We start from the raw sequence: 15,473 nt of genomic DNA, 5'->3' as shown, positions 1-15,473 counted from the left end.
GATAAATTTGTTATTAAAATTAATTTTTTATGTTAAACGCACACGATATTTGAAATTGCTTAATATGCAATATTTTTATTATAAAAAGCTTGTAATTATTAAAGAAAAATCAGAATAAAGATAACATTAAACCTTAAACGTTCTTTCTTATTTAAACACTGTGAATCAAGCCATTATTATTTCTAAGGTGAGGCTGCCTTAGACACATTGCAATTTTAAATAAGAACAAGGAACTATTAACTTATACTAGCGACATTCCCACACCAGAAAACTGCAGTTTGGGGCTTTTCGCTGATGATACCGCCCTCATGAGTTCCTCTGAAAGCCCTAATAAAATTATTCAAAATTTAGAAAGAGGTTTTAATGTTTTAAAGGATTATTTCACAAAGTGGAAAATCAAAATTAACACAACAAAAACCCAATGTATCTACTTTACAAGAGGGTTATACGGTTTATCTACCAAATAGGTAGATAATTAATTTTAGATAATAATCCAGTCGACTGGGGCTCCAGTATCAAATACCTTGGTATTTTTTTGGATCCCAAATTAAAATTTAATATAAATACTACAAATAAAATTAAAAAAGCTAATGTACTAATTAAGACGTTGTATCCACTTATAAACAGAAATTCCTATTTAAAAAAAAAAACAAAATTTTAATATTCAAATCTATTTTCCAATCATACTTATTATATGCTTCACCAGTATGGCAAAGTATGATTAGATGCCACAAGCAGACTCTACAAGTTTGTCAAAATAAAATCCTTAAAATGTGCTTAAATTTACCTTGTTACTATTCGACAAAAAAATAGCATAATAAAGCAAAAGCAAAAAGTATTTTTGAAAAAGTAGAAACTTCATACGAACGTCTTTTGACTAATTGTAGATTTGTAAATAATCGATTGGTAAGAGCTTTGGCCTGATGAACAACAAGCTTCGTAATTTTTTTTTTTGTCTGTTTTTGTTTCTTAGTATAAATTTTTTACATAAAATTAAAAATTAATTGGTTTTGTAAATTTTTTCCAAAATAAAATTTGTACAATTTTCAGTTTGTTTATTCTACCAGAAGTAAAATGATTAACAATTTTAGTTGAAAAGTTACTATTATTAACTGATCTCTATTAATTAAATAACTACTTACATGATTATTTGTATTAAAAAAGTATTGTATTTTTCATATAAATAAATAAATAAATAAAAAAATAAATAAATAAATGTTAATAGATCTTTACTAGAAACTTACTTCCGTAGAAAAGTTTTAGCTATAAAGGAAATGGAAATAAATGAAAGACAAAATGATCAACATCATTAGCATCAAATTCATCGACATCATTTTCAAAATTATCTAAATATTTTTTCAAAACCCCCCAAATATTAAAATTTCTATTCTTTTTTTTTTTACGTTTCGTTTTTAATTTTCAGCTTCTAAAAAATTTGATTTCGGTGTACGTAGCGACATCTAACCAAAAAATGTTTTAGAAATGGTTGTAGAAGTTTGAAACTTTTCTAGCTTTTAGAATGAAACTTTTCTAGCTTTTAGATTGACACTTTTCTAGCTCACAGATACTAATAAAAAGCTTTTTTCCAACTTTACCCCCAACTTTACCGCAAGCTATCGTCTCTCGAAATTAGTAAAAGTCGCATTTTTGACAGCACATATATTCGAAACTACAATTTTTTTAACTTCTATGAATGAAAGCTAACAATAAATGACGTAATCAACCCTTGAATTCGAGCACTATATTATGTTAAAATTTCTACTTTACAAATCATTTAAAGTTTTAACCAACTTTATTATTAATTTGTTAGAAACTTTTAATAAGAAATCTTTTCGATTTATAAATAATTAATTTTATTCACAAAAAACAAATATGTATCTATAAGAGAGTGTCTGCACATACTATATTAAAATGTGTACATATTAATACAATCAGTAATGATAGCAATGAAAAATAGAAATTTTCTATAATTATGAAAATATAGTAAAAAATACAAAGTCAAATACAAATATTTTTGTTAGAAATACACATCACCATATAGGTACTTATAATAAAATATAACAAATTCAAAAATTTTCCAAAAATTTAAAAAGTTTGAAACTTTTGAAATCATAATTATTCAGTTCATATGATTTGATTTTGAAAAATTTTTTTTTAAAAGAACACAAAGAAAATATTTTTTTTTATTATTAGAAATACTGACTGCGTTATTATGTACACATTTTGTCATAGTATGTGTAGACACTCAAACATAGATATTTGTTTTTTATGAACAAAATAAATTGTTTACAAATCGAAAAGATTTTTTTTTAAAGTTGCTTACAAAATTAATAAAGTTGGTTCAAACTTTAAATGGTTTGCAAAGTAGCAATTTTCCAAGTGAGAATACTGCTTTTAAAAAATATAGAGGCGTTATCAAAATGCTCGAAATCAAGAGTTGATTGCGGCATTTATTATTAGCTTTCAATTATGTAAATTTGAAAAAACTTGTAGTTTCGGAAATATGCTGTAGTTTCGGAAATATGAAATGGGCTTTAGGTAACGGTTAATTCTAGCAGACATTTCTCTTTAATATTCAATTATGCTGTGCCGCTGTAAAAAAATGCCAGCCGCCACTTTTTTGCATTTCAATGTTTATGGTCTCATTAAAATGACTCTTTGAGGGGCTATGAAGGGTTAACTTTTAAAGGAAAAGGTAAGATATCTAAAACGGAAGTAAATTTCTAGTAAAGATTGATTTATATTTTATGAAATTTCAGCTTTCTTCAAGGGTGTAGAAGTTTTGCAAACGTGTACATAGACGGAAGGAAACTATAAGCACTTATTTTCAAAATTTTTCAAATGAAATGAAAATAAATGAAAGCTGAAATAATCAACATCATTAACACCAAAGTCCTCAACATCATTTTTAAAATTTTTTTAAATATTTTTTAAAATTCTCAAACTCCTAAATTTTTTACATTTTGTTTTTATTGTTTTCATGTTTATTTTGCGCCCAAAGAAGAAAAGACCCTTTTTAATTTTCCGTTTCTGAAAAATTTAATTTCGGTCTACGTAGCGACATCTAACCAAAAAATATTTCAATTCAGAATCTCTTACTTATTTCTGCTTTTAACTTCATGTTGTTATATCAAAATTTATTCGTTTAACTGTTTTTGTATTGTATGTGCTATTTTATGACTAGCGAACGGATCTTTAGGTTTTTACCTATCTTAAGTTGTGCTTGTTAAATGCCTTTCATAAAATTTCATTTGGCATCGATTTGGAAAAACTTTTTTTAACCTTTTTCAGGGTTTAACACCCTTTTACCATTTCTAATTTTATTTGCCTTTTTTGATCTATTTTGCCATTTTCTAGCTACGTTGCTAAATACAATTCAAAATTGAGTCAAAATAATGTCCAAATCTTTAATTTTTCTTCTACTTTTTTTTATTTCACTTAATCTCATAATATTCTTTTCTATTAAAAAATATAATTTTGTTAGTACTTCTTCCATCTATTGAATAATAGAACATAAATAAATTGAAAAATGATTTTGTATTTCTATTTGCAAATTTCAGTTTTTCTCAGCACTTCAATCATTCGCTTGGAAACGTCTAATAGGTTACCTCTATGCTGAAATAGAGGTTATTGAAGATGCTGTTGAAAAACTGAATAACGTAAATGGGTCACATACAGTTTCAGTTAAAGTTAAAATTGCCGATATTATTAAAAAAAAAAGGTAATTTTAATATTTAAAAAATAATACAAATATTATTTCTGGGAATACAGCTTCTCCTCAAAATTTATGCACAAATGCTGAAATCTAGGCATTTAAATTTGCGCCAGTGAATTCAACTGATGTTGAAAGATCGTTTTCAAGGTATAAAAATATTTTGGGATCTAATCGACAATATTTTACGTTTGAAAATTTGAGTATTTATCTAATTACAAACAGCAATTTTAAAAAATATCATAAAATATAAATTGATATTTAACCATATCATAAAATATAAATTGATATTTGTTATTTTTGAATTAAATTTTGTTACATTGTATCTTTTGTTATTTTATTTAGTTTTTTTCAGCAGGATTTAGTTAAATTTCGTTGTTTTATGTTCAGTTTTATAAATTTACTGAAATAAAAATAATACTTTGACAAAACATTAAAATTTTTATTGGTATAATTTTTAAAGTTTATTAGAATTGTTTTTAGGGACCTTGTTCCAGTTTAAGCGACCTATTTGGGTGCCTAAAAACAGTTTTTTAGCACCTAAAAATCCGTTCTATAGTTTTGATTAATACTTATTTCATATTTTAATATAGTGGTTTTACATTAGAAAATTAAAAATTGTGAACTGGAACTGTTTTTTTACATTTCAGTTAAATTCTCTTTGAAATAAATTCTTGAAAACATCAATTTATTAAAAAAATCTGAAGTGGTCAGCACATAACCGACCGCAATGTGTGTTGCCTAGTTAAGTGAAAGTGTTACAGAATATTATAAAAATGTCTGTAAATACTTCTTTCCAATTTTTAGGACATTAGTAAGCTTATAGTTAACATACCTAGAAAAATTTAAATTTGGCTCTTAGTAGAATTTCGCTTTGTGCTACCCGAATTGCTCGCCAGTTAGTTTCGGTAACAACCAGAACTCAAATATCAAATTTCAAGAAATTCCATCAATTCGTTTCGTAGATATGGTGAAAAATGTAAAATCGGCCCGCAGATCAGTTTTCGAGCCCTGATCTTTACAAAAAATTTTTATGTTCATTGTTTTAATACGAGGAATTTAAATATTAAATTTCAATGAAATCGGTTGAATATTTCTCTTTATATACGCAAAAATGTATTTTTGGCCCGTAGTAAACGCCCAGTTGGTGATACCTGATTTCTTCCAAAAGTTAGGAATTTTTGTGTACGGTCGAGTAAAGCTTATATATGAAATTTCAAGTAAATCGGTTGAATATTTTCTTCAAAATATTGAAAAATGTAAAATCGGCCCGCAAATCATTTTTCGAGCCCTGACCTTTCCAAAAAATTTGTATGTTCATTGTTTTAATACGAGGAATTTAAATATTAAATTTCAATGAAATCGGTTGATTATTTCTCTTTATATACACAAAAATGTATTTTTGGCCCGTAGTTAACGCCCAGTTGCTGATGCCTGATTTCTTCCAAAAGTTAGGAATTTTTGCGGACGGTCGAGCAAAGCTTATATATGAAATTTCAAGTAAATCGGTTGAATATTTTCTTCAAAATATTCAAAAATGTAAAACAGACCCGCTAAAAAGTGCAGTTCCCGAGACCTGATATATCCCAAAAGTTGATCAATCCGTGCCATGGTGGAAATAAACTTACATATAAAATTTCATCAAAATCGGTTCAGCAGAACTTGAGATACACGCGTGCACACACAGACCGACAGGTTGCTAAAAATAGTTTATTTACACTTCCCTACTATGGAGAAGTACGTTCCCACCGAAAACTCGATATGCAAAATTTGTTGCCATCACATAACCTTCCTATTGTGTACACAATACGGTCGGTAAAAATGAATGAAATATACTTTTTTGCAGCACAAATATTTACGCTAAGAAAATATTTAACTACGAAATGTATTTCTGTGTTTGACGAGCTTATTGTTTCGTCTCGCATGAAAGTTGTATTCAAAATTTGCTTTTTAAAAGTCATTGGTCGAAATAGACAGATCTGTGGTATTCTGTCATACTTCTTATAGAAGAAATCCAGGCTTGATAAAGTGCGTTGTTGTGCTAGAAATATAAGACATTATCACAAATAAGAGTCTTTTTCGAATTAAAGAAAATTTTTTCTTCATTCTTTTTAGAAGTTACAGATTTGAATTCGGATTTAGAGTTTCAATTCACCTTGTAAAAATTCTTTTTGTAGTGTAATTAATACATATTTTATTTACTTTTGTGATTCAACCTTGAACTAAACTCTCCACATGGCTTTCCGTTTTATTTGTAACCAACACATTCATGTGAAAGTGGTAACATTTTTGTTTTATTTACTTAATAGAAAATTCTCAATAACTTTAAACAGTTTGTTAAAATAAGTAACTAAACGTGCTTATTCACATTTATAATGTTTTTTAATATAAAATTGAACTTCTGAAACAGAAGACTTTTTAGATTTAAAAATAATAAAAATGATCTCATGTAATTGCGCAGCAATCACTTGTTAGATATTTTAATTTGCGAGTTGGTTTTAAAATAAGTAATAATAGCAGTAAAAAGCATGAAATGAAAAGTAACAACATACCAGCTTCACTTCCGTCATCTATATCATTTGTTAAAACTAAAATCAGCTCATTTTTTTGGTGTAAGTCATGCACTAGTTGAGCACGATCGTCATTGCAAGACTTTAGTTCATGTTCTAACTCAATAATTCGGCTTTCTAAGCGATTATTTTGCGTTAATAGCTCTTTACCGATTTGTACAGTTAGTTCTAAATCCTTTTCCTTTTCTTCAAGAAGGCGTGTTACTGCTTCAATATCATCATATGTGCGTGTCATTTGGCTTACCCGATTTCCACAAAGAACTGAAATCAATATAAAATTTACTGTTAAAAAATTTTTCTATACCTAAATGATTTACTTAATGCTTCTATACCAGAATGATTTAATGAACAAAGCTTAAAGCAAATAACATAGAACGTGTTTCACTGCGAATCGTTATTTTCATGAATAACTTTCTATTTTCAAGTTCATTAGTTTCTCGAAAAACGGAATTCCAATTCGAAAATTCAAATATTAAAGTTTTCAGTGCGAATATCGATTTATCTTCTATGTAAATAGGTCAGTATATGATTAATTTGCCGTCCAAGAAACAAACCAAGGAAAAGACCACCATGACACCAGAATTTCGAAATAAATTTAGGACTTGCTTCTTGAAGAAGAGTTTGATTGTGCCTCACATAGAGTGGAGACAGTGGGCAGATCGAAGATCCCGAGATGATCTTAAAATCAAAAGACTGGAGAATCCGTTCATTCCAACTGAAAGGTTCTCCTCATAAAGGAGGGGGAATCCTTATGGAAGGGGGATTATATTCGCCTCTTTATGTAGGAGGGGGACTCCAACATTTTGGAAAATATTTATCTTAGGCTGATGAAACTGAACCCAGGAATGACGATCAAAATAATCTACAGACAAACGGTATGGAAAAGACCTGGGGATTGATGTGTTCGGATATAAGATAATGCACACAAATTTCTAAAGTTCGATGAAAGATAAATGTAAACCAAATGCATTATCAAAATTTTTGAGGTGCAGCTTGGATCATGTGACATTGCTAGTTGTATGCTTTATTTGAAATGGGATACTGTATTATCGTTATAGCGTAAGTTATTCAACAGGTGGAGAAGTATGAAGGAAAGCAACAGAATAAACATCTCTGCTGGTTTTCTCATACATGCGATTGGGAGTCCTCCGCCGAAAGAGATTCAAGTGAATGGGGTCCATAATAAACCTGAACTGGTAGTCGATTGACTCTAACACTCATCTCACAATAAAAATCTAAAGAGATCTTTATTACAATTTATTGTTAATACCAACCATATTAAATAGGAAAAAGGGGCGAAATCTTCAAACACATTTGCTCCTTTAGTGAAAATGTTCTGGACAAAACGTTATACACGAGTACGAATACCTGTAGTCTCTTGAATTGGCACGTTTCATTGAATCAGTCAGTGCCTAACCGTAGGCATACTACATTTAATACAACGTATACTAAAACTACTAATCACCAAATTTTTCGGAACCCTGGGTCCACCAACTGGTGAAATAATGAAAAAAGTGTTACACATTTTAAAGATCATAGCCCTTACAATAAACTGTACAACCTTCTTGATGGAAAAAGAACAATACCCAAACGTATTAATAAAACGAGCCAAATGGGTTGAGTGTGTTATGTGGTAATCTGGCTGTCTGCCTTGAAGAAACACATTTGCTCCTTTAGTGAAAATGTTCTGGACAAAACGTTATACACGAGTACGAATACCTGTAGTCTCTTGAATTGGCACGTTTCATTGAATCAGTCAGTGCCTAACCGTAGGCATACTACATTTAATACAACGTATACTAAAACTACTAATCACCAAATTTTTCGGAACCCTGGGTCCACCAACTGGTGAAATAATGAAAAAAGTGTTACACATTTTAAAGATCATAGCCCTTACAATAAACTGTACAACCTTCTTGATGGAAAAAGAACAATACCCAAACGTATTAATAAAACGAGCCAAATGGGTTGAGTGTGTTATGTGGTAATCTGGCTGTCTGCCTTGAAGAAAAACAGTTATTCTTTTGTCCTGAGATGTTTTATTTATCCTAAGACGCCTGACATGCTTAGAACTAGTTTGTTTATCTCCGAGAGATATCTCTGTAAAGTGCGCCGGAACGAAGTGTGTGGTTCGCTTGAAAGAATCAAATATTTTTGCTACAAAACACTATGGACAGAATAGGGTCACAGTTATCTAATGAACTGACTACATTTTGCTGATACAGTGGCACTCGCAAGAAGGGAGGAATTGGTCCCACGGGCAGACTAAATTTCTATACAGACGGCTCAGACGGCTCAAGTATGGTCTCGGGTTGGGAGCCCGTATTTATTTTTTTGATTTATGGATTAGCTCGACTTAGACCCGGCCCTCTGAGTGCGTAGCTGGACATATATGTACATATAATATATGTACGAATTATTTTGTAGAAACGAATAGCATAAAAGGTATGCCAATACAAGTAATCTTTTTTGAATCGATTAGAATCTTACATAGTGCAAAAACTTTATAAATTATGAAAAAGATTTAAAGAACAAGCAAAAGTATAAAAACATCCTTTTGTACATGAAGTTAATTTTGGAAAAATTTCATATTATGTTCATATATTCAGTATTATGTATTAAGTTTAAAGACTAAAATAACAACATATTTATTAATTAGTCTGAGGTTATATGAGCAACGTAGTCAATATAAAGATTTCTGCACTTTTAACGAATTCTATTAACGAAATATTATTAGATTTTTATAAATATTGCATAATAATAACAGCAAAATCTAATACTGCAAAAAAACATAATTTGATGCACAATATAATTTTAACTATTCTGTAACGCATATTAAAGGGAAACATGGTTCATATGGTTTAACTGCCCTACGCAATAATTTCACTATATTGCTGATTATTTGGCAATATTTATTAAGAAACTAAATTAGCAACACTTTTTTAATTTTTTTGCCTTTCTTTTATTGAATCGACCATTTGTTTCGAAATGTAAACCAATTTTCGTTATTTCTAAGTTACACAACAAAATTTAATACATTTATTTCTTAAATTGCTTAAATGACTTTTCTGACAAAATACAGTGTCAGAAAATTTGTTCATATATTTGTAGAATAGTTTTGTACCAACTTTTTTTAGCTTTTGAAAGTAATTTACACTTTGCTTCAAATTCCGGAAGTCGAAGTTATATTTCTGTGTTTTGCCGTTATTCTTCCCAACGAAATGTAAAAAAGAAATAAAAACTACTTACAATATTAACTTAATGGAAATTTCTTCATACAACTGCAGAACGGATGGATGATGTAATCAAAGGAACGAGTTTATGGCAGAAAAATTAAAAAATTTTTCTCCTCGAACTGGACTCGAACCAATGACCTACCGCATTCTAGGCGAACGCTCTACCAATTGAGTTACAGAAGATTGAAGAAATTTCCGACGAAATGTTCTTTACATTGCTTTATAATGCAATCCACATGATTACCAATTATTGTTTACATTTGAGTTGCTACATGAAGAAATTTCCATTAAGTTAATATAATTAGTGTAATAGACACATTACTTGATAACTTAAAGTTAATATTAAAGTTGTATCATTTATGCGTACATTTGTATATATCAATCTGACAACATAATTATATAAATTTGAAGATTAAAAGTAATAATAGTTCGTTTTCGTAATTTCAAAAATTACAATTTTTCAATAGGCTTGACAAGAATATGCATTTTCGGAAGCGCTGCGTCTATTCGTAAATGTTGAATTTTTTTAGCAATTTTTTAATATGTTTAATGACTGTAGAACTTTAAATGAAAACTTAATTTTTTTTGTTATTATTTCCTTTCAAGCTTAACATGCAAGCTCAAAATTTAGTGCCCAAGAGGGCATCAAATTGGTTATATTGAATAGGTAAAGTATAATCGGAAAGTAATTCGTGCAGCACCGATGTGTAGTCATGTAAAAATCTTGTACGAAAATGCATACGGTAATACTATAAAGTTTGGTGTCTAAAAATGTCGAAAATAGGCATTAAATGTGCATCATATTAAATCAGCTGTGCATCAATTTTCTTTGTGATTTTGTATTGATTATGTAAATGGAATTTGAGATTTTGTGATTTTGTACATGGAAACTGAGAAGTAAATAATTTTTTATTTTTACTCAATAACTAATAAAGTTAATTGTTTTTTTATGCACAGTATTAATATTTTTAAATGTTTCATTATATTAAAATCTTCATAAATTAATTGAAGTTAAAAAAATTTTTCTAATAGATTTTCAGTTTTTTATAACTTTAGTACTTTTAAAATCATTAAACCTTTTCAAAATAAACGCCAAAAAAACGTATGATTTAGAGAGTGTCCAAAAATGTCAAAATAATATTGCATCTGCAAGATAAACGCAGCACATCAGTATAGCATCAACAACTTTTTTTGATTACTTGAAATATTTTTGATTACTTTTCGATTAGGTGAGATGTAAATTGATTAATTGTCTCAGTATATATTACTTTTAATTATATTTTTTTATATTAAAATTTCATTTACTTTTTCATTTAGTGTTTATATTTCACAGAAGCTTTATACGGACATTTGTATATGCATGTAGATCAACATTTACATATTTTATCGGATTGTATGGCTATTCGTATTTATGGTAAATTTTAAAGAAAAGAATGTGTAATGGTTTTGTAAATTAGTAGTAAGTTTTGAACAACAAAATGTCTGTACTAATATAAACCAAAAAGTTTAAAACATAGAGAAAAATTTAAAACTTACTTAAAAAACTGTTATAAGAAATTATAAGTAATTTCTTAAATTTGAAAGAATAAAAATTTTAAACCATTTGAGTTTAAATTTATTATTTTTTATAAGAAATTTATATAATAAAAATAGTTATAATTATCTTTATTTTTAATCCTCGAAAAAAACTGAAATCCTATTCTAAATTTTTTAAACTTTTGTTTAATTTACTTTAATATTTTATGTTAATCCCTAATGCGTTAGAATGTTAACTTATAATAATTAATTTTTTTTAGTTTTTTCTTTTATTTAAAATATTTAGGTAAAAAAAGCGATCACAATTATTGCCCTTTTTTAAATATATTATATAGCCCAGACATATGGTACTCGTAACCCAGTTAAATGCTTCCTTTTTTTATTTCATACAGGTAGCTTTCAATTTGAATCAATTAACCCAATCTTTCAATTTTCTTATTTAAGTAGATTTTTAATTTGGTCACTTACTGGTAATTGATGTACAAAGATAACAAAGATAACAAAGACAACAAAAACAACAAGGTTGTGGAAGGGAACACAATAATCGGTGCTTCAGGATCTTCTGATCCAGGGTCTATTTCGACTGACGTAGAGGAAGAGACTCGACTCGACTCGCAGAGGAATCGACTTATGACGCTGCTGCTTCTTCCCACGCTGGTGAAAGAAGCAGCAGCGACTGCGATGGAAACGGATAAAGAGACGGATCTAATGAGACCTCTTACCTAAGAAGTCGAGGAGGAACTGCGGAAGTTGAAGATCAGGGGAAAGAAACATCATTTTTCTTGTGCCTTCAAATGGTGTATGGCGTATTACGACATACGTCAGCGATGGCATGGCCCGAGAAGAAGCCCGCGAATACGAAAGCAAAAGGCTGAAAAGCTGAAGGCCTGCGAAACGGCTGAAAGAACCAACCATCCTCAGAAGAGGGAAACTTTTAGTCATGTGTCAAAGAGTAACTTTTAGTCATGTGTCATGTGAAACCCGAAATCTCAACAGGTTATAACAAATGTAGACATTTATAAGAAAGCCCACACTCTGTGAATTCTAAATTTTATTAAGTGGCCAAATTGACGTATATTCCGAAGAAAAGTAAGCGACCAAGCAACCACCCAAAGTTTTTTCGTCCTATTAGCCTTATTTCTTTTTTATTGAAAGCAATGAAAAGATGGCCTATAAATCAGGAAAGTCTACTACGCTCGCTGTGCTGGGTCCAGTGGGTGTTCGAGAACTCACTGAAGGTGCGAGGGGTCGCAGTTGGCTACTTCCTTGATACTGGGGGTTTTTTTGATAGCACGCCACATTACATTATCTGTGAGTCGTCGCGGAAACGTTGGATGGATGCGCCAACGGACAGATGAGTTTGCCGGATAGCATAGAATCATTAAGTCCATCATAGCTGACCATCATTAAAACAGTACCAATTATGCGTTCCCGAACAGCAGGGCGGCGTTATTGGTGTCGGTCTGCCCAGGTAACATCCAGTCTGGTCTGGAGCTGCCTTACTGCACTTGTGAAATTGGCATCGTTAAACAAAGTCACTCTTATTTGGGTGCCTGGCCACAGTGGAAATTCGGCGCCGAGAGGAGCTGGGGCTAAGTGTGATGTATCTTCTTCCGTCGTGTGAGCTAGGCTTTCCTGCTTACTCGCGGTGGAATGCGACTTTCACTAGCGGGACCAGAAGGGGTGGCTTCCATCATGTTCGAAAATTTAATCAATTGTTGGAAATGAACAGAAGCTGTGCTCATGCTATTGCGAGTTTCTTCACGGATCACCGCTCAGTGAACTATCACCTGCATAGACTGCCCCTGTGCAGATTTCGTAGAGGCGGTCATGAAATCCCTATGCACATCCTTTGCGACTCCGACATCGCAATCGCTTTGGACAGGGTCTCCCTAGCGTTTGGAAACTGCTGTCTCTTGAGGATATTTCCATCTTTATGCTTGGGACTAGAAGTTAGGAGCGTAGGGAGGCTACGATAGGTCGCGAATGGCTGTGGTGGAGAGAAATCACCACAAAAAAATGTGTCTCTTCTTTACTTCAAGTGTGGTCTGAAAAAAGAATTAGAAAAAGGTTCTAAATAAAATATACAAAATGTTTATTTCATTATTAATTAAAACACAATATAGAGTTTTATTTTGCTTCATATATCATTACGCTCAAGTAGTCGCATTTCAAATTTTCAGTATTTCTATTAAAATAATAGATTGTCAAAACCATTCAAGTTTAGAATTTATAAAAATTTTTTACGAGAAATACATAGTTAAATGGGAATCACATTAGAGAAAAATATAAATCAATTTTTGTTTCAGTTTTTAATATTTTATTTCGACTAGTTTCGAAATAAGTGACGTTTGAGTTCTTAAATGAGTCTAAGAACTCAAACTTTTTTTTCCTTACTCGACTTGGAAGCATGAGTTTTCCACTTGGCTTTAGAACTAATGTTTAGTTTCATAAGTCGTTGTGTAAACAAAGCGGATCATTAGCCTGTCGTAGTTTTTAGCACTTTTCCAAAAAATTTTTGCAAAAATGCTTATTAGTTTCATTCTGTCCTTCTGTCCGCCCGTCCGTCAATCGTCCGGCCGTTCGTGGACATGTTTAAAAAACTTCTACACCCTTGAAAATAGAAAGCTGAAATTTTACATGTACATAGATCTTTACTAAAAACCTATTTCCGTAGAAAATTTTTACCTATCTTCCAAAACCCTAAAAATCCAATTTTTTAACTATTTGTTGGAGTGATAAGTATTTTTAAAATTTTGCAAACGCAAAAAGGCAGTGGCTTGCTTCTCCTACCGCGGCATACTATAGCTAAAAAATCTGATGTGATCAGCACATAACCGATCGCAATGTGTATTGCCTAGTTAAGTGAAAGGATATAATCGGAAAGTAATCGATGCAGCATCGATGCGTAATCATTCAAAAATCATGTGCGAAAATGCATCAATAGGGTAACACTTTCAAAGTTTAGCGTCCAAAAATGTCAAAAATAGGCATCGTATGCGTCATTTATTAAATCAGCTGTGCATCAATTTTGTTTGTGATTTTGTGTTTATGCAGAGTTTTAAAAATGGATGTTGAGAAGTAAGTAATTTACTATTATAAATTAATAACTAACAAAGTTAATTTTTTTTTGATAATATTAACTTTTAGTAATGAATTAACAAAAAAAACGAAAATTGGACGGAAGCCCAAACAAAATTATTATATTAAAATATGAAAAAGCATTCGTAGCTGGCAAAAAGAAAAAAGGAATTTTATGGAGAAGAATTTTCAAAGAAATTAAAAAGAATGACCCAGATTTTCCTTTCAACGTGGAAGCGTTACATAGAAAATTCATATTAATGTTTTCAGATGTCTCATATATTAAAATTCCCAAAACTATCTTTAAAATTTTTTGTTTTAATTGATTTTCCATGGTTGATAATATTTTAGCACTTTTAAAGAAAATTTTTTCAAAATAAATGTCAAAACACATATGATTTAGAAAATGTCCAAAAATGTCAAAAAATTAGTGCATTAGTAAGGTAAACGCATCACATCGGTATAGTATCAGCAACTTTTTTTTGCATTGATGCTGTATCGATGCGCGTTTTTCCGATTTTTAGGACATTAGTAAGCTTATAGTTAACATACCTATAAAAATGTAAATTTGGCTCTTAGTACAGTTTCGCTTTGTGCTACCCGAATTCGCTGAAATGCTCGCCGGTTAGTTTCGGTAACAATCAGAACTCAAATATCAAATTTCAAGAAATTCCATCAATTCGTTCCGTAGATATGGTGAAAAATGTAAGGAGGTGGGGGTTTCACGGACGGTCGAGCCAAGCTTATATATGAAATTTCAAGTAAATCGGTTGAATACTTTCTTCAAAATGTTCAAAAATGGAAAACAGGACCGCCAAAAAGTGCAGCTCCCGAGGCCTGATATATCCCAAAAGTTGATCAATCCGTGCCATGGTGGAAATAAACTTACATATAAAACTTCATCAAAATCGGTTCAGCGGAACTTGAGATACATGCGTGCACACACAGACCGACAGACTGACAGGTTGCTAAGAATAGTTTATTTATACTTCCCTACTATGGAGAAGTTCCCACCAAAAACTCGATATGCAAAATTTGTAAAATCACATAATCTACCTATTGTTTAGACAATACGGACGGTAAAAACAAAATGGCCGCTAAAATTTACCGTTATCTAAAGTCTTTTTTTTCCAAATTTTTGATGTCGTTTTACTTCTAGATCACAGGTTGTGAGAGCCTAAAACTTTAACAGCTTTTAGACACTAACAAATAGTTCATTTCGTTAGAAAAAAATTTTTCCACCTCTACCCCCTCTCAAGTTATCGCCTCTTGAAATTTGCAAAATTTGAATTTTTGACACCTTGTATTTCCGAAACCGCAAGGTTTTCGACCGCTATG

General features: G+C 30.7%; 1 protein-coding gene across 7 annotated transcripts in view; it reads right to left on the bottom strand.

Annotated features, from left to right (window-relative positions):
- LOC129619375 (trafficking kinesin-binding protein milt) overlaps nt 1-15,473 on the bottom strand; it is an 86,922-nt gene that overhangs the window by 26,252 nt on the left and 45,197 nt on the right. For 5 of the 7 annotated variants that reach the window (XM_055534623.1, XM_055534620.1, XM_055534622.1 and 2 more), the window contains one exon: nt 6,265-6,543. The exons of 1 other annotated variant lie outside the window; for it this stretch is intronic. In XM_055534623.1, coding sequence (XP_055390598.1) covers nt 6,265-6,517 — 253 coding nt within the window. In that variant the 5' untranslated portion in view covers nt 6,518-6,543. Of the gene's footprint in view, nt 1-6,264; nt 6,544-15,473 lie in introns of those variants that run through there. One more of the 7 variants, XM_055534624.1, reaches the window with a different exon arrangement.

This window comes from Condylostylus longicornis, unplaced genomic scaffold (assembly GCF_029603195.1).
Source record: "Condylostylus longicornis isolate FDR11 unplaced genomic scaffold, ASM2960319v2 ptg000012l, whole genome shotgun sequence".
In the NCBI taxonomy this organism is placed as follows: Eukaryota; Metazoa; Arthropoda; class Insecta; order Diptera; family Dolichopodidae; genus Condylostylus; species Condylostylus longicornis.
Note: the sequence above shows the minus strand (reverse complement) of the source record. Positions and strands in the feature narration are given on the sequence as shown.